We start from the raw sequence: 19,919 nt of genomic DNA on the forward strand, positions 1-19,919 counted from the left end.
ATGTCAAATAGGAAATTTTCTCCAATCTATACGGCTCACTCAAATTACCGTTTGGGTAGAGGGTCTTATATATGGGTGATGTGACGCACTCGGAGTCCGGACTTCTTTATCAATGAACGGTTTCAACCTGGTTCTATACATTTAATGCGGCTATATAATTGTGAGGTTGATTTAGTAAGGTCTTTTCATTCTCATTAAATAGAGTGACATGTCAGCGTTTTTAATGATGTGGAAAAGAGTTAATGATGAGAGAGGTGAAATGAGTTTCATGGGGATGAAACCATGTATACACTGTTTTCAAGGTACCTTGTGTCTTGCATGTAGAGTAGGAAACAACAAACAATGAAACAATGCATTGCATGAAGATATTTCAACCATGAATTAAATGTTGTTTTGCTTATGTGATATTTTGGAAACATAAATATGAAATCACTCATTGAAATATAAAAATAGAACATGCTTTCATGAAATTAAAGACACATCGCCCCTTCTCTCTCTCACCCTCCCGCCATTCTCACACTTCTTTTTCTATGCAGGTCCCTTTATGGATCCAATTCATGTTTCTAAACATTGTAGCTAACATAACATGTTATATAAAATCATTGTGAGTTCCATCTAAGGAATAGTGGACGGTTCCATACATTGGAGATTCTTTACAAGGTAGAATCTGGTGGTCAGCTAGCTCAACGATGGCGGGGCACGAGGACAAAACCATTGAAATGGTAGTTGGAGTGCTAGAGGATGGTCAACAAGTATAACAAGGATAAGAACAATAGTAACATCAAGATGCGGCTACAGGAGAAGCAACAAGAAAAAGGTTGCAGCGAGCAGGGTAGGATCTCAGCGTTGTGGTGCTTCAATGAGATAGTCTGCCGCCAAAGTAGAGCAATGATATATAGAGTAGGGAAGTGTTGACACCAAAACTTGGTGCAGTAACCAGCAAGCAAAAATACGTTGACGTAAAAATCAAGCGATGACCTTCACGTACTAACACACGAAAGGCCTGGGAGATCTGCTTAACTCCAGTGCAGAATCCAAATCGACGCGCGTGGTGTGCGCGGGCGTGCCAGTCAGTTTGACCATTCAACTGACAAGGAGATGATAGTCGTTGTGAAGTCCGAGGCAACTGGCCGATCAGGCCGATACGATCCTTGACGAGTGTGAGTAATCCATCGGCCATCCAGCCGATTTAATATATTCTGCAATAACCATCGGCCAGGCGGCCGATAGAAAACAAGATGCTATTGAGCTGCCGCTCCACCATAGCTAGAGCCACAACCGATGAGATCAAAACTAAACTCTCCACCAATATCTTCTAGATGAAACCACAGCGATGCGCCCGGTAGTTGCAATCTAGAAATATTTAGAAGGATGTTAATCTGAACCCCACTAGCCGATGAATCCAATCATAACGAAACTTAATCCCAACAGCACTCGAAGGGGTAACCAAGATTAAGATGCAATAGGCTATTAAGCGATCTGTCATCTATAATGAACCGATCTAAAGCTAATTAAAGCAAACTGAACGGCAAGACGATAGAACAGATAAATATCAGCCGATACAGACTTAATCAAGGCAGGATAACTGGTGAATACCGTAGATCAAGACAGAAGCGATGCGCCGTAAGTCAAAGATCCAAGATACTCGATAACTGGTAGATGAAACTAGACGAAACCACAGCGATGCGCCCGGTGGTTAAAGCCTAGAACACCTGATGACGAAACTTGCAGCTCGCTAGAGATCGAGGTCGATGCAGCCCAGCTTGCTAGAAGGAACTCGTCGAGAAGCTACATTACTCCTACTCCTAGGGCAATGGCGTGAAGCCGAAAGGTAAAGGTAAATATGTTGTATTATTGATCGTGTGATGATAATTACAATGGCCAGGACCCTTAATATTTATAGGGCGGATGGCCTTTGACGTTACATAATTGACATTTTAATCACGTACAAGGCAAGTCACGTACACAATATTTTCTAATCAAAACTCTATCTCTAACTAACCCAACTCTATCTCTAATCAAGCTTATCCTTAACCAACTCTATCTCCAAAATATTTTATTCTATAAACAACCTCCCGTACGTGCATGCCAGACTGTTGGAACTCTTGCCGTGTACATGTGTGCGTTGACTTCTTTAATCTTCTAACTTTCTTGCTTTCTCTTTCTTCATGCACATGTTCCTGATCTCTACAGCCAGCTCGCAAATATCCTTAGTTAGGAGATTTCATCATTTTTTGCATGATCGGCCGATTCCTTCCTTTCACAGCATATTTCCAAATTTTGGTATTAACATAGGGCTCCAGTTTCGGAGTATGAAGGCTTCATGTTTCGAAACTAACTATAGAAGTTCAATAATTCGGTATCAACAGGAAGGGATAAAGAACCTTAGCAAGGAGAAGAAGGGCCCTATATAGAAACATGAAGAAGTGCGGTATCATAACTAGTTGCCTTAGAAATTATGTGACTTGAAATGCTCAGTTCCATTCACACACCTCCTCTATCTCCAACCGCGCTATTAACGTTGGAAGCCTGTCTAGAGTTTGATGTGTCAACTCATTCTTGCAGAGAATGTCTACCGTCTTCTTGCTGCCCGTGGCTCCAGCAATATTGACACCAATGTTAGGCTATCCGTCTATCCCTCTCGAAGCCCTCTCCTTGAATCGTAACCCGGCCGCTCGTTTCACGCAATGTTCATCGTGGGAAGGTAAATATATGTATTTCATTTGAAATTATAAAGGCTTATTTTGTTCTTATTAGGGCGAGTCTTGAACAAATAATTACTCTACTAATGCACAATGTGGGGAAAAAAACTATGTATATTCATAATGATTTCTTTATACTTTTGTAGCAGTATCTAATGAAAAAAATTTAATGAACTGAAAATTGGTAAAAGGCTTGCCACAAAACGAAATAAAATATGCATTATAGATAAAAGCGGAGGGTGTAAATAGATGACATAAACTATTTGCATGTTTCGGTCTGTCACTAGAGTAAGCTAACTCATATCTATTATCTTAATACAATAGTGTTAAAAGAAGCAGTCTAATATTGATTACCACGTTCGCCGAGAGGCCTAAAAATTACCACATTAATCGAAAAAAGAGGAGAATATCCACCGTTGGATTCTATGATGATCTAACGGTCTAAATTAATCCAAATAATCCTCTTATATTGATTAGTTATATATAGTGGCAATAGTATAGATTAATCCAAAGAGTCGTCTAATATTGATTTGTCATGTAGAGAGATGCCAATAATATGTACGTACGACTGTATCTTATATATATGGGAATAGTTAATAGGATCGTCGTAAGGTTTCAGTAATTCCATACTTCGAATCAGCGCTTTATGCGTGACTCTTAAGGTGCATGAGTGCGCAGACGCAGACCTGCCAAAAGACGGCTGAGCTGCCGCTTGATTCGATACATGTCACCCGCTGCGTGCCATGCAGCTTGCCGAGGACGTCCTCCACGTGCACGTGCCAATTATGATCTTGATTTGGATGAAAATAATAAGCTCAAGCAATGCAATGACGAGGAAGGTCTGGTTTGGTTCGTTTGCTTATTTTTAAGCACCCGTCACATCGAATGTTTAGATACTAATTAGGAGTATTAAATGTAGACTATTTACAAAACTGATTACATAAGTGGAGGCTAAACGGCGAGACGAATCTATTAAGCCTAATTAGTTCATGATTTGACAATACGTTGCTACAGTAAATATTTGCTAATGATGGATTAATTAGGCTTAATAGGTTCGTCTCGCTGTTTAGCCTCCACTTATGTAATGGGTTTTGTAAATAGCCTACGTTTAATACTCCTAATTAGTATCTAAATATTGATGTGACACTTGCTTAAAAATAAGCAAAGGGAACCAAACGCCCCCGAAATCGCTTGGATGGTGGGGAGGAGCTCAACCCGCGATGAGACGCACGATTTAAGTGGGAGTTAGGGTCAATCTGAGGACGACCAACACGATTTGAACGTGAAGCTAACTTTGCTCAATAATGCAAGTATAACTCTATTTGCACCAAAAACACATGACCATTCAAATTCTCTACGAGGTTGCCGGATGTTGTGAGTTGGATAAAGCGGTGCTAATTGAGCACAGAGGTACAAGTGGATATTATACAACAATGTCTATCCATACTATTTGTATTGGTTACCTTGCCAAAGAAGCCACCATGCTCTACTAATTAACATTATCAGATTTAATTAAAATTATATAGTAACTAAAATTACCAGTTTGATTTTCATATGACTTCAAAATTAAAATAAACAAATAAGAGCGTATGTCAAATAGATGTAAATGAGTATGTAAGTTTAAGGTTAAAAAAAGAAATTAGTATATGTATTGGGAATATAAAAAGACCTAATAAAAAAATGGCTCATAAGATCTAATCAAAATGGAAAAAATATATTAAAATAGAATAGAAAATAATCCATATCGAATACAATATGAAAAAAAAAGTAACATACGTTGGCAACAAAAAGGATGGATTTGTAGGAGTACAAATTAAAGTAAAACATAATCTTCACTTTTCGAGCTTTGCTCTTAATTTCACCGTATGTCCAAACTTTGGGACACTAATAATGATTGATCAGCAGGGAGGACACCGAAGCATCATCATGAAACATGAAAGACATATTCAACTATATTTGATAAATTCGTCAAGGAAATCAAGAATTTATGTAATGATCAGTTGTAAATTTATGATGTCTTGGATAAGAATTCTGAAAAGATCAATCAACAAATTGAACCGCGCTATTTGTGCTGTTTGGTAAAACAAGATTGAACCATAGCAACATCGGACAGATTGAACCAATAAAGACCTAGTCCGATAAGAAGATGATGCTAAAAGTGTAGTTAAATATGAGGAAGGGCATGGAAAACGGACATGAAAAGTAGACAAGGGTTGACAACTTCAACCATATCTCTTGAACACCATAGTGCAGCTCCAAGAAGAGGGTACACCATTGAAGATGTGGGGCCGCCCAGTGACCAAGAAGGGGAGAGAGAAAGGGGGAGGGGGAGATCTTGATGAAGTTAGCGAAGAAGATAAAGACGAAAACAACATCTAATAGGGTTGATAGAGTTTAGAAGGGTGGAGACACTGGTGGAAAACTAACCTTTAGTCTCGGTTGGTAAGCCTCATAGCTCCCGAAGGACCAACCGGGACTAAAGGTCCCCCTCTTTAGTCCCGGGTATTTCACCCATGACTATACCAACCAGGACTAAAAAGGTTCAAAAAAATAAAAAAAGTGGGCCGGCGGCGCGGCGGCGCCACTCCGCCTGCGCCGAGCCCTCGCACGGGGAGGGAGCTAGGAGGAGGAGGTCGGGGAGGCAGGGAGGGAGCAGAGGGAGAGGAGGAGGTGGGGAGGAAGGAAGGGAGCAGAAAGGGAGGAGCGGGAGAGGGAGCAGAGGCACCGAGCGAGTTGAGGGAGAGGAGAGGACGGAGCAGATAAGGGAGAGAGAAGTCGGAGAGATAAGGGAGGGAGAGGAGCCCTTTTAGTCCCGGTTGGAGCTACCAACCGGGACTAATTCATTTTACCCAGTTGGTGACTCCAACTAGGACTAAAAGTACATCACAGTTGGTGGCTCCAACCAGGACTAAAAACACCCTTTTAGTCCCGGTTGGAGCCACCAACCGGGACTAATTCATTTTATCCCAGCTGGTAGCTCCAACCGAGATTAAAAGCTCTACTTTTATCCCGGTTGGTGGTTCCAACCGGGATTAAAAGGGCTCCGACAGACTACAAAATTTATACTCGAGACTAAAACTCCTTTAGTCCCGGGTAAAAAATAATTAGGATAAAAAATGTTGGATGGAAGTTCTCTTCTCTACTGCTAGCGAGAAAAATCAACAAGATCAACATCTCAACACCAAACCACCTACAATATTAAAGACACAAGTCAAATAAATAGCCCGGTTGGAATAACCAGGTTGAGTGGGGCTATGTTGTATTCGCTAGCTCATCTCAACACCAGACTACATAAAAACTGGTAACTCATCTATATCTTCTTCTTAAAGCCTAAGAATAATTTGCCACCATAACTAAGACTAACAAAATTGATAGTACAAGATAAAATTATTACTTTCTATTTACAGAAAAATACTATGTTTCGCTATAAGATATTTCCTTTTATCATGATGACAAAAAAAAACATCTTGATCTAGGCTATTTGGACAAAATAATGACAAGGCTATTTGGACAAAATAATGACAATGAACTGAGAAAACTAAATCACATCAGTAAATTTAATTTTAAGCAAAAAAAGGTTAATATTAGCATGACAAAAGGCTAGCTACCCACGCAAATTGAGCGGGCCACCTTCCTAGTTCAAATTAAATAAGAATGATGAACCCTAACGAAGTGGAGTAGTTTGGAGTACCTGGATCATAAATGTATCTGATATTAAACCCTAACACTAGCCACACTGTCAAATGTCTCGAGAGGAATTAGACGGGAAAAATAATCAGATGTGTAATTATGAAGGGTCGAGCGCCATTGACCGTATAAGAAGCAGACGTCCGATGTCAGGAAAAGCAATCGTCGTCGGAGGCTCGATCGGAGCTATTGATACGGCGGCCTTGGACGCTGTGCACTTCCCGCCGGCGGCCACACCTCCTGGGACGACTGGCGAGCGTACGATGGAACCGGCTGAGTCCCCGGAGCCATGCTGCGCAGGTGCGGGTGCAGCCCGCCCGCGTCCTGCGGCTCCGGCGGCTGGTGCCCACGATGCTCGTCGGCTTCGGCGCTGCCGGAGACGGACACCGACGCGTCGTCCTCGAGGGGGAGGCGGTGGAAGGTAAGGTCGGTGAACGCGGCGGCCAGGATAACGACGGTGGTGGCGGCGACGAGCGGGCCCGCCACGGTGCCCCCGACGATCTGGCCGTGCGGTCCCGCGAGCGATACTGAGAGGTCCCTGACGGCGCGGGGCGGCACCGCCGCGGACATGGACGGGGCCAGAAACGTGGCCGAGATGGAGAGGATCTCGTACCGGCCGCGGAAGACGACGGTCGCGGAGCCGCCGACGCCGCCGTCGGCGGGGGACGACGACGACGGCGACGGGTGGCGGAAAGTCACTTCGGCGACGGCGCCCGTCCCCGCGAGCACGCAGATCCCGAGGCCGCGGCGGCGCGCGAAGCCCGCGAGCGCGCGGGCGACGTCCCCGCCGGCGGGGACCTCGAGCACGTGCGGCCGCATGGCCGCCGCGGGCTCCACGTCCCGCGTCACCACCGGCGGCGGCTTCGGCTTGTTCTTGGACCCCGGCGGCCGCCCCCGCCTGCGCTTCCCCGTCGTCTCCACGGTCACCCCGTCACCACCTCCTCCTACTCCCCCCGAGTTCGCCGCCGGCGTTGGGCCACTGCCACCGCCGTTCGCCTCCTCCTCGCCGTCGCGGCTGCTCACCTCATCAGAGAAGCACTCCATCTGCCGCTGCTGCTGCCCGTGCTGCGGCCGTGGGAAGTCTCGGACCACGTACCCGCCCTCGCCACGGCCTCCTCCGTAAAGCCCGTCCCGCTCCATGCTTGCTACCGCGGCAAATGATACGACAGCGAGACGTGCGACGGAGAGATGCTTAACAGTAGCTAGCTAGCTCGTGGTGCAAGGCAGCAAGGGCAAGGCTGGCGGCTGCGTCGTGGTAGTAATAGCAGGAGGGGTCCTCGCGGCGCCTTTCCATGGCACGCGCATGGCAGGGCCGGGGGCAGCTGGGACTGGGAGACGAGAACGGATTTCCTTTGGACTTTTGGGCCGGTCGGCGGGATATAAGCAAGGATAGGCTATAGATGATGGATGGAGCAGCAGGGACATACGACAGGATTGGCCACCGGATCCGGGGCGAATGATGATACGGCGCTGCGACCGGGGCCCCCGCTGCTTCCGATCTCGCAATCCCTTTGACATCCCGTTCCCGTGGTGGCTTGCTTCTTTCGCCCTAGCTAATACCGATGGAGACCGGCCGTGGTGGGTGGCTGCTGGACGCACTGTTGCCAAGTACACACGCCATGCGTGGCGTCCATGCTGGTATGCGGCTGCGTGCGGCAGACTGCGGTCGACGTGCCGCCGGTGAGAATGGTAGGTTGGTTGCTTGGGGGGTTGTAAAAACTGGTCGAAAAGCGTTCGCAGTTGCGGAGCCATCGATGCGGACTGATCGGTGCCCAACCACCGGCCTGCCGGCCGGGCCGCCGCCGCATCCTTTGACGGCACGCCAAGCCAGGTAGCCCAGCCACGGCGATCGCGCGATTAGTGCTCCTCCCCCTCCGTATCAAATTACTATTTATTTTTTTATATATAGTTTTTCTACGACGTAACATATATATATAGAAAAAATATCTCCGTACCAAATTACTATTTATTTTTCTATATATAGTTTTTGCTACGTGTGACATAACATATATATAGAAAAAATATTTTAAAAATTAAAATAAATAATAATTTGAGATGGAAGGAGTAGCTCGTGTTCCAGCGACGCGCGACCGGCGTGGGCACGGGGGACGGAACGCGACCGCGTGTGTCGTCGAAGGATCGGAGCGGCACATCATGGACACTGGCCGCCGTTGCTTATATATTTGCGTGGCGCCGCAAAGCAGGGTGCACGCACAGCATGTCTGCATGTGCCGATGTGCGCGCAGCGCGCGGTGCGAGGGCTGCCTCGTCGGCGGCGCGAACGCTTGCATGCGCGACATGGCATGTAAAGGGCTCGCTCGAGTAGCCGCCAGCCGGGTCGTACACAAATTCAACGTGGAGGCACGGCCTTGGACCGTCTGATCGTCATCATTACGGGGACCGGCGCTCTACCACCGGCGCGCAAGGAGACTACAAGAACTTGTTTGGAACACACTAACATGGCATAGGATTTGATGGGAATTTCGCCAACGACAATTTAGTTCCTGAAACATAACAGAGATTTCCCATACCAATCTTATCCATATGGAGCATTTCAAATCACAGCGTGACCGCTCATCAAATTCCTGGGAAAAAAGGAAACAAACAAAACTACACCTAACATAGATAGCTGAGCCAATCCAATCCAATCCATGCTATACTAGCAGTAATAGCGACGGGCGCTATCAACAAGCACGTGATGCATTAGGCCAACCAGATAGGCCCCAATGATCAACCGGATCACCTTATCCGATAGACTGGTCCTGGCCATCACTTGGCCCATGCAATCAATCCGGCTGCAGGACAACGAATCCGAAGCCTCGCATCGCTCTGCCTGTATATCTCTACCCACCCACACCCGTGTCCATTCAAGGAGAAGAGATATCTCCGTGCTGTGCCTGTCAAAGTTGTACTTGCGATCGTGCGTAATGACACGCCATACGCATGAACGTTGACAGGGGCCTTTGGGTTCCTTAGATTATATGTTTGTTCTAAATTTGCAATGATGGTCTATGCATGTCCAATGGAAATGCAATGTGTGCTACCAAGTTCCTAAGGAGTATGTTATCAAGTTAGGCATTTCACTTTTATGGCTACCACATTCCTCTTCTCTTTTTACACATTGCAACGGGATAATATTACAGGCTACATCATATTATTCCTCTACACAGCCCAAACCCTCCACATCAATAAAATGTTTGGGCGGTCCTGTCCCTAGCTGATCTCCTCAATAGAACGCCGCCCCTGGTTTCTCCAGGGTCATGTCCGCTCCTATCTAACTGCCTATACTGGTCTGTTAACTTACTGCTCGACTGATGTTTACTTCTGTCAGTATACAACAAGGACGGGCTCTCGTCGCCCACAACCCAACCCCCTCCGGCACCACCACCCTGAGGCTTGTGCTCGGCAAACCTCTCCGCGTCGTCCGCCAACCCTCCTGATGAGCTGGTATTCAAGCTGGATCTCGAACGGGAATACGTCGGGTATTCGTTCTCCACAGGTGCTCCCGGGTACATTTGATCTGAGGCACCAAACAGGTACTCGTACTCCTCGGTGCTGGTCGAATTCCTTGTGCTGTCGCTACTATCAGTGCTGACAGTGCTGTGCGATCCAGCATCAGAGTTGCTGAAGAGTGACGAGCTCTCGCTTGGACTTGGAGATTCTGCCGGTGGATATGGTGCATCTCCATATTCGTCGGATGTATGGGCAAGGTCATCTGCCATGTAGTCTGCATGTAGGTGACCACCTTGGTGTCTGCTGAAGGAACCTCCTCCAAATGGTGTCCCTCCTGGAACTACCTTCTGCTTGGCCTTCTTCGGGCGTGCTGGGTCTTGAACCATCACTTTCCTCACAGAGCTTGGCGCCCTTGGTGAGCATCTGATTTAATTAGAACAAGAATTAGAATATCCTGACAAAAGTCCTCACAGGCATATGCAGGACAAGTGCGAGCATATGCAATTAGAATAAGAAAATCCTGGTATTCACCTTGCGTACAGCAGCATATACGCACACTTTGACATAACGTTGTCTAGAGATACAGGTTTCACCTGCACACAACAGACGCAAGCTATTAAGAATAGCATATTACAACAACTGATTCTATCTGAAGATAACCTAGCACAGGCCCGCTGCTTTCAACCCAGTGAAGCATCAGTTCAGTAACTGTCAACTTTTGACACAAAATATGTTTGCTATTCTTTTACAAAAATATAAACTTATCCTTGCAATTTTCTAATAATATGTACAGTCTGATCATTATTCCATATTTTCATTAAGGATTATAGTTTCATTTATGGTAGAAGAAAAACACTTAAGGGTCAGTTTGGAGGGAAAAAATCAGTCTAGGAACTCTCAGGATTTAGCTCATGTTTTTATAAATCCTAGAAATTTGGATCCTGGAATGACCTTTCCAAAAAGGCCCTAATTATGAGAATAGGACCATGAGAAGCATACCTGGCTGTCATCTGCCTTAAACCACTTTCCCTGTGTATCTTTAACATAACATACATAATGACCAGAGAAGGCAGCATTCATGACATCATGATGGACAACCACTGCATAGAGGCTGTAAACAGGCGATCTGTCATCAGTCTCTGGGTTCATATAACGAACCATGTTCAGGGTCTCCGGAAATCTGATGGCTTTGTTAATCTTCCCAAACTTGCCAGACTGCACATATAAAAAGGATGTTTAGTGGATATAACAAAACTCAATTCCTATTAATAGTTTAATACATGAAAATATGAACATTTGAGTCATCCACATGTACTTCTCCCCTCTTTTGCTAGTACGGTGTTCAAATAAAACTTTCAGTAAATGGCACATACCTGATATCTTTTCAGTGCAATAGTCAGAACATTTGGTGCTTCTTCTATTGTCAACTTCTTTTTAGCACGCTCATAGGATTTGCATCTGATAAGGCAGAGTAGAGTCAGGAATGAGAATTTAACAAAAGAATAATTGAAACTACATGCATGTGACTAAATGTGAAGCGAGCATTAATACATTACTAGAATAGTGAAATAAGTTGAGAATGCCATGGTAGATGGCCCTCAGAAAAGGCATTCATTTTCTCTTTTTTCCAAGACGGTGAAAAAAAACATTACTTTCCATTAAAAATGATTACCATGCAGTTGGGTATGATGACACTTGCAAATGTAAATGTCCTCCAATGACAAAACAATATGAATCTCTAACCCTCATATTAGCAACAAGAACAAAATGTTATGCAGCTATCGGTTCTTTTCAAAATTACAAGATGGCGTAGGAGTCCCTCCTTAGTTTTCTTAAGATTCAGTGACAACCAAAGATTATGGTCCCCAGATAAAAGATGAGCAATTTGATGAACATATAGGCACATCGTGAGCCGATGAAGAGAAGAAAAGAAAAGAAAAGATCAAGAGATGTAAGCAAACCTGCTGCAGTGATATCTATTTTCTCCATCCAAGACTTCTGTAGATGTAAACCGCACAAGAGCCTCATCCAGTGAACTGATGTCACCATCTATTTCAACAGTAAGATCCAACATACGCTCACATTGCTCAGAACTAATATGACACCTTGAGCATTTTATCTATGAAAAAAAAATCAAAGAAAGAGGAAGGAATGATCAGTAAGGATGTAAAAAGGATTAGTTCACTATATAAGAAGTCTAAGGTAATTGAATATATATCAGAATTAAAATATTAAGCTTTATGTAAATAACCTTAGATCGCAGATAGCCCCCAAATATCAATTGCACAAGTGTAGTTTCTTCTGCTGACCGAAGGGCACCTCCTTTTCTAGCTTCCTTCATGCATACGGATTGCATGGCATCAATTGCATACCTGCAAAGAGACCAGATGCTATGCTTTCAATAAAAGTAGAGGCAATGCCTTTGATTTGAGGATAAGGCATTTTTGTCACATCGAAGAACTCTTGCATATAAAGGAGTTAGCTACGATCAATTAATTTTTTTGATAACATGTGAACCACTTGCAACACTAACCCAGAATAAAGTGGACTAAAAAAGTAACAAATAAATCACTGTGGGGTCCATTACTCAAGTTCTATAATTTCTTGTTTGCATAGGATTTCCATAGTGTGAATGGCAATAGGCAACTAGTTGGGGAATACGAGTTCAAAACAAGCACTGAATGGTACTGCAACTTTCATTTGGTTTAAACAGGATGAGGAAAATCAAATCAAAACATCATAACTGTAAAGCGATGTGCTTTAGTGTAACAAATTCAGCCTCACTAGGTGGACATTTACAAGCAACTATGGCAAAAGCGCTCATCCACAGGTAGTAAAATAGCCCAACCAGATCTATAGCACATTTTTTTTCTTCCACCTACTCATAATAATTGATCACTCAAATGGCATAACCACAATTAAATTCAAATTAATAATTAAATAATCAGAAACCTCTATATTTAATCTTTTCCACACTTTGCTACACATAGATTCTGTAGGATTATGAACTGCTTCATATTCTTGAAGTGTCAAAAATATAGTAAATATATGCTGCCTTACCTGAGAAATTCATGAGCATCTTCTTGTTTACCAGGACCAAAGCTACTGCCAATGTCATGCAAATGAGAGAGTATCCCAGTTGGTGATAAAGCAGTCTTGCGTCGTTTGCCCTCCACAATGAGTTTTTCAAATTCGCACATGAAGCACCATTCCCTTTTGGAGCCTACAGCACACGAGGTATTATTTAAATACTCAAGTGCGCAGTAAAAAGAAACGAAGTGGTGTGACGAGAATTACAATTTTTTGAATGAAGTCCTCCCAAAAGATATGTTGTAAGTGGTCGAGTAAACATCAAGCACTGAAGAACAGCATTTGCATAGCAACTGCAAAAGACACGGGTTAGACAAAGTGAACAACAACAATGTACTAAAAAATAAGTCCATCCAAAACAACCCACTTAACCCCTAAGCTCTATGCCACGAAAAGACGCAAGTTCAGTGCTAACATATCAGGCCATGATATAATCCACCTCAAAGTATCACATTCTATGCACAAAGCAGACTTTAATGGAAGTTAAATACAAATATTTAGGAGCATTCACCTAAGATCATACAAATGCCCAGACAAAAAAAAGGGATAACCTTAATTGATAAACCATGTTTTAATACCAGCCAACCTTCCTACTCTTGCTATTGAAAACAATTCACTGTTTACCTGTTGCCAAGGTTATGAAGACCAAAGGGGTGCAACTCAACCTTGTCGTAGAGCTTCACAAAAAGTTCATATGGAAAGAGTGTCTGACACAAAAAAGAACTGTTAGCAGAAGAGATAAAATAAGATGCTAATTATGAAAGGCTATTTGGTTATTTACCAGTTCTGATGGATAATGTCTCACAACTTTTGATGCTGTTTGCTGCCTGACAATTTTCTTCAGAGATGTTGCGAGATTATTTGCTGTTGAACCCGATCTCTCTGAAGGTTTAGAACTTCTATCAGAACAATTATCAGACACTTTAGATGGAATAGGTATCACAGAACATCCACCACGAATGGAAGTAGCTTTTTCAGCAGTCAATGCAGTTAGCACAGGTTTTGTGCTTTGAATGTTGTCATTCCCAACAGATTTTGTTTTAGACCTCTCAAGTTCCACACGAATAGGATTCCTAGAACTTTTGGGCTCCAAGACAACGGATGCAGCAGCTCGGGGATTGCCACTATCTTCAAGTTCTCTGTTATGACTTGTCTGAGAACAATCCTCAACGATACTGGCATCCTGAGCTTTATGGTGTTCCTTGGAATGATTAAAGGATTCTCCATTGAAAGAACTGCTACGACCACTTGCCTTTGGGTCAGTAGCTTGAGACTTGCATGGCAACACTTCATTTAAGTCCTTGCTGGAAGAACCATCTTCAACAAAAGTTGCATGTTCAGTGTTTGATGCCATCTTTCTACCATCAACAGATACTGGAACATTTTGAGGGATTTCAACTGTGCCGTTGGATTTATGACCTCCAGGAACCTCTGTGCTGGTGCATAAATCTTCTAAAGGCATGTGTTTACCTTCACCTATTGAACTCTTCAAGCTATGGTTTTCATCAGAAGTTTCATCTCCAATAGTAAATGGTTTGTTTGTTTCAGCAATCTGTTTTACACCAACTGATACATTCTCTTCAGCAGCTCTTTCCTGTTCAACTCTCCCTTCATCATCAGGCCTTGTATTAACACTAGGTGGATGGCATTCATCTTTATGACCTTGTCTCCAGTGGGCTATCTGGCATTTGAAGGAACTGCAAAAAGGAAAGTGTTAATAAAGTTCAGAAGCCAGGAAAGTTGTCGATCTTATAAACCACACAATACTGCAACATCATTTAGGAATTCAAACATGGTAACTCATGGATATCTGTATGAAACTTATCCCACAAAAAAAGGACCCCTCCAATCCACCAATCATTTTATCTCAACCACTAATCGTATTATGTTGCTAAACAAAGTGTCAAACACCCCCAGAACATGCCCCTTTACCCTTCCCCTTCCTATTTTCTTTCCAAAATGTCCGATACTACCATTTAATGATTTAAGGAAGAAATGAATGCCAACGCCACTCCATTCCACAGGAGATGCACGCATGCAAATAAATGGTTAAACAAAGGATTAGCAAATATAAAATGAATTAAGCAATATATCGTGTAAACTTGAGGACAAGCAGATGCACGATGGATCTATAGCATGCTAGCTTTCCACATCTTATCCAGCCAATCAATGTCTCAATTGCTGAATAGTCCTGAAGTCCATAGGTAGATTGACAAATATGGGATGGCATGGTCAGGGCACACCGCTGTCAGCTAATACTTGACAGATGTACAGTTGTAAGAAGTAAGAACTATGAAGTATTATTGTAGTACCTGGTGGCTAGCTTGCGCATTTACCCACCGTCAAACAAGCATGTCATGCATGGTACTTTCTACTGTCACAAATAAGTGATGTTTAGGAAAGTTTTTTTTTTGGCATGGTCCCTAAACACAACTTTGACCACTGGTTAATGTTTTTATATATGCACAAATCTACTCCTGTACTCTAGTAGTATCATCAATTCATCATACATCTAGATGTTACCAACTTAGAGTAAGAATGTAATATAGAAGACATAAGTTTATGCAAATTTCAGTATGCATACAAAGTTTCAGTCATTTTCTTGAACATACTTAAATATATCTGCAGATGTTGACACCCTCTAACGCAACTGTTCCTGCTGTATGATATATATGTGCACCAGATCAGTGCCAGTATGGACATGCAACTGGTAACATTGAGGCATGGAAATAATACCATGCTCATCAAAACAGCGTGCACAGTCACCATGAGATGGCTGATACCATAATACACGCCATGGCCTAAATTGATCAAAATCAACACACATACCCTGAACAGACTCAACTAGCAGGAACCTAGACTCTGAGAGGCAGAGACATGGGAGTCAAGGATCTGAACCAATTGTTGATTTTGCAAGGAACAAGCTATTATAAGGGATCATAGATAACTCAAGATTAGTACAATAACTGGCCAACTCACTACCAAAGTTCTATAAATTCCGAGTTCCAGTAAGCAATGTTGTACATGCACCCAAGGTTATTGAATCACAATTAAAAACAGACATAAGGGCTAAATGGAGGTTAGCAGCGCCCTAACTCAGGGGTAGCAGCACCCAAGGTTTGGTGCAGAGTGCGTAGTCTAGAATTTGTGGAATTACCAGCCATTCACATGACACCGACACCCAAATTTGTACCGAACACAGGACAACCCCACCCAAAATTGTACAAATCACGGACTATCTCCCACAATTCCCCAATCACCGGATGAAATTAAACAAACCCGGAATGGAATCCGGAGCAGGAGCATCATCCACTCACCAGTACTTGACGGCCTTGCACTGCTTGCACCTGAACGTGGTGGGCCTGAAGCACACCGCGCAGACCCCCTTCGCCCCAGCCGGCGGCTGCGGCTGTGCCTCCACGTCCTCCTGCGCGGGAGCCACCGCCGCGGGCGGCGGCCCCCACACCGGCGCCTCGGGCACCTCCGCGGCGTGCACCACGGCCGGGAACAGCTCGGAGTAGTAGGCGAGCACGGACTCCCGCTCCGCCAGCTCGGACTCCTCGGCCGCGAGCCGCGCGAGGCGCCGCACCTCATCCCTCCGCGCCGCGGCCCGGCGCCACCGGCTCCGCACCAGCAGCGCCAGCGCCGGCACCACCACGAGCGCCACCAGTGCCAGAACCACGGCCGCCGCCGCCGAGGACGACTCCACCTCCTCCTCCATTGGCAGCCCGCCCCCCACCCACCTCCTCCCTCAGCCCGCTCCTCCTCCCGCTCCGCGCATAGATCTCGCCCCCGCCGCTCCTACCCGCCGGATCCGCGCCCCGATCCCCACCTCACCCGCGCGAATCCGCTGCAATTTAGACCCCGAGGGTTTCCAATTTTCACCCCTCCTCTTCTCCGGTTCGGGTTTCTCTTCCTCCCTCCCCTGGTCTGGTCGTGTCTGTGTCTGGTCTTTGGAAGTGACGGAGAGGCAGGCAGGCACCAGCAGCAAGGAAGGAGCCTGGCGGTATCCGTTTCCGGTCTGCGCACGCACCCAAGGAATAATTAGGCGACTTGTGGAGGGGGCGAGCCGCAAAAAGTGCGGGCGAGGCAGGAAGACGGGGCAAGTAACGGATAGCTTACGCTGTGCCGGCGCGGTAGTAGTGTAGTACGAAGAGAGGGGGAGAGAGGGACAAGAAAGGAATGGGTTCCCACGGGGGGTACCCGTGGGCTCGGTTCTCCGTGCGGGCGCGCGATCCTTGCCGTCCGATTGGTCGGACCGGCCGGGCCGCGGCCGTCGATCAGATGCTTTCGCGGGGGGCCGCGCCGCGGGTACGGAGCGGCAAGTGCTTTCCGCCGTTCCGCGGGAGAGGAATCGCGGGAAACTGTGACAGTACGCGCCATTATCCCGCGGGACCCACCGCCTGACGGGTGGGACCCACGCGGGGTGCATGTCATGATCGAAGTGTTTCCGGAGTTTCCAGGGAAAACACGTTGGCACCGATCCATCGAATACTGCGTTTCAATGGTAAGTGATTTACTGCTTGATTTGGGACAAAGATATGATCTGTTTTTTCCCATGCGAATTAAAGAACATTTATTGGAGCGTTGTCTCGGTGAAGGTATTTTTAGGAGGAAAGCTTTGGTGGGCGGATCGTCTCGTGTGTTTCCTTGTGTCACGTCACTTACGAGGAGCCTCCTACTATTTTGTTCGAGCTTTGAAGTCCATTGACAATTTGTTGCCGAAATGCGGTTCTCACCGGATTAATTAACAAACCATCATGGCATTCCAACGTGTGCGGCCAGGATGATTTGGTCACCTTCCCATTAGGGCAATGATCGGCTGTAAAGTGGGGCGGGAACTTAACAAAGTGAAACTTCTCCTCCAGCAGAAAATGGCAACGGACGAAGAGAAGTGCTGCACACGGAGGCACTAGGCCTATCACCGGAGGTATGGACAAACACACTCTTATTCATACCTAAATTTAAATATATATTATCTAATTCTCATCATCTCTATTCTCACCCATATCCAATGGATAATTTAGATACTACCCTCTCCATTTTTAATAGATAATTATATTTCTACTCGTACTCTTCCCATTTGAAATGGGTGTGAATTTGGGATGAAGTTGTGCATTGCACCGAACCAAACACAAGAGAGAGGAGCCTCCGTTTCCCCGTAACTTTTTGCAGCACCCACCGTGCAAAATTCATTTTTCAGATCTTCTCCGTACGTACGAGGGTCTAGTTGGGTTCCGTGGATCGTCCGCAAGAGAACGTGCCAGCCAAACGACTGACGCCCGAGGACCCCGTCCCTTTCGCCTCGCCGAGTCCGAAACTGCCGCCGTGCCCACGCAATGGTGCACGCGCGCGCGGGCGCGACAAGTGTCGCCGCCCCCCGCGTGCTAAGCGTGGAAGCTGCCAAAGCGAAAGCCAAACCCCCGGGAGGGAGGGGTGGCTCACGTGCGGGCGGCGTGGCGCGCGCGAGACGTCAGCCACGTCCGCGCCGGGCCGGTCGGAGCCGTCGGGCGCCAGCAGCGGTCGGCGGGTGGACGAGGAGGGGAGGGCGACGCCTCGCGTCCCGGTCGGCCGGTCGGTGGGTCGAGCGGGGGCGGGACGAGACGACGCGGCACCACGTCGGCGGCGGCCGCCGGACGCAAGCGACAAAAGCGAAAGAAGCGCCTCTCGGAAGCGGCAACGCGCAGCGCTGATTCTCTCGCGCCGACTTCGCCTGCGCCTGCTGACGCGTGGGCCGGCCTCGATCGCGTCCGGTGACGAGGCTTAGGAGACACTCCGCATCATGGTTCGTGGATGCACGCCTTGTGCGGAGCGATCTGGATTCAGACGAAAACGAAGTATCAGCACACGTATCATGCAAGTTAGCCACACCATCTACAGCGGGCGATGGACACGATGAGTCGACGAGACCATGACGCAGTTGATGGATGGGATCTCGCCACTTGCCCACTTCTGATCCTCGCCGTCGCTCGCCGGAAATATCTTAAACCTCTGTTCTCACCTCGAGCTGGTAATTGTCAGCTGAAAAATAAATGTCCTCACTGAGGAAGAATAAAGAGAGCCGAGTCCACCACACGTGCGCGACTTGCAGTTGGTCCAGCGTAGCTCGTGGTCTTCGATGGAGACTCCTCGGACAGATCGTGCCTAGCTAGTGCCTGCGGCCTACCCAGGCCATGAACGTCCGAGCCGAGCCCCCGTAAAGTCTAAAGTATCGAGCCGGTACTTAGCCATTTTCCGATAAGTTCACCTTCAAATTCCAACTTTATTACTATGCAAAAAGAAGATTCTCCATCACATCAAACTTACGGTACATGCATGGAGTATTAAATGTAGACGAAATTAAAAACTAATTGCACAGTTTTGTTGTACTTTGCGAGACAAATCTTTTGAGCCTAATTAATCAATGTTTGGACAATAATTCACAAATACAAACGAAACGCTACAGGGTGCTACAGTGCTAGTACAGTGATTTTGGCACTCCAAAATTAGGCAACTAAACATGCCGATGCACAAGCAGCTGCAGCTGCATAAAGGCTAAAGGTCCACAGCCTAGTCTCAAATGCCTCACTTAGCTGCTGCAGCAATCTCAACCGAACAGATCCTCCAACCGAACCGATCCGGCGCTTTCCGACGCCGGTCAGTAGATTAGATGCAGCCGACGAGACCTGGAGGCCGGCCTAGTGCAGGGCCCACTCGTTTCCGTAACTAGCGACTGCTAATTCACTGGGTGGATTTTAGTTACCGTCGGTATTTCTCGTGTTGGTAAGAAAAGATAGATGATCTGGACGCGACCCAATGGTCTTCTCTCTTGCAGACTACAAAAGCAGCCTTTTGCTTTGGAACAAATGAAGACCTCATTTGGGATCAATGCGTGAGCCTTCGTAGAAATTCTGCAGAAACCATACTTTCTCTGGTGGTGCAAACAGTTTAGCTTCGTAGAATAGCTGCTGGAATTCTGCTTAGATTCTGGTGTGGCAGCAGCAGCCT

At 46.0% G+C, this 19,919-nt stretch overlaps 2 protein-coding genes across 2 annotated transcripts; both read right to left on the reverse strand.

Moving 5' to 3' along the window:
- Positions 1–4,397: 4,397 nt before the first annotated feature.
- LOC117862252 (uncharacterized) lies at positions 4,398–8,072 on the reverse strand. Its single transcript, XM_034745785.2, has one exon. The coding sequence runs from the start codon at positions 7,527–7,529 to the stop codon at positions 6,576–6,578; it is 954 nt and encodes a 317-aa protein (XP_034601676.1). The 5' UTR covers positions 7,530–8,072; the 3' UTR covers positions 4,398–6,575.
- Positions 8,073–9,473: 1,401 nt separating this feature from the next.
- On the reverse strand, positions 9,474–16,668 carry LOC117860788 (ubiquitin carboxyl-terminal hydrolase 17). The gene is made up of 11 exons (XM_034744166.2): positions 16,250–16,668; positions 13,714–14,629; positions 13,557–13,639; positions 13,140–13,225; positions 12,903–13,065; positions 12,094–12,214; positions 11,804–11,961; positions 11,216–11,300; positions 10,842–11,057; positions 10,374–10,435; positions 9,474–10,265 (listed from the first exon to the last, which is right to left on the reverse strand). The coding sequence occupies exons 1-11, from the start codon at positions 16,651–16,653 to the stop codon at positions 9,575–9,577; spliced, it is 2,985 nt and encodes a 994-aa protein (XP_034600057.1). The 5' UTR covers positions 16,654–16,668; the 3' UTR covers positions 9,474–9,574.
- Positions 16,669–19,919: the final 3,251 nt, after the last annotated feature.

The sequence above is a fragment of the Setaria viridis genome, chromosome 6, assembly GCF_005286985.2.
Source record: "Setaria viridis chromosome 6, Setaria_viridis_v4.0, whole genome shotgun sequence".
Lineage (NCBI taxonomy): Eukaryota > Viridiplantae > Streptophyta > Magnoliopsida > Poales > Poaceae > Setaria > Setaria viridis.

What these genes read in the sequence shown, in the direction of transcription:
- LOC117862252 (XM_034745785.2), bottom strand. Translation starts at nt 7,529, where the DNA reads ATGGAGCGGGACGGGCTTTACGGAGGAGGCCGTGGCGAGGGCGGGTAC.
- LOC117860788 (XM_034744166.2), bottom strand. Translation starts at nt 16,653, where the DNA reads ATGGAGGAGGAGGTGGAGTCGTCCTCGGCGGCGGCGGCCGTGGTTCTG. An exon ending in AATAGATATCACTGCAGCAG is followed by an intron (nt 11,301 to 11,803) that starts GTTTGCTTACAT and finishes CTGCCTTATCAG; the next exon opens with ATGCAAATCCTATGAGCGTG. An exon ending in TATATGCTGCTGTACGCAAG is followed by an intron (nt 10,266 to 10,373) that starts GTGAATACCAGG and finishes TAATTAAATCAG; the next exon opens with ATGCTCACCAAGGGCGCCAA.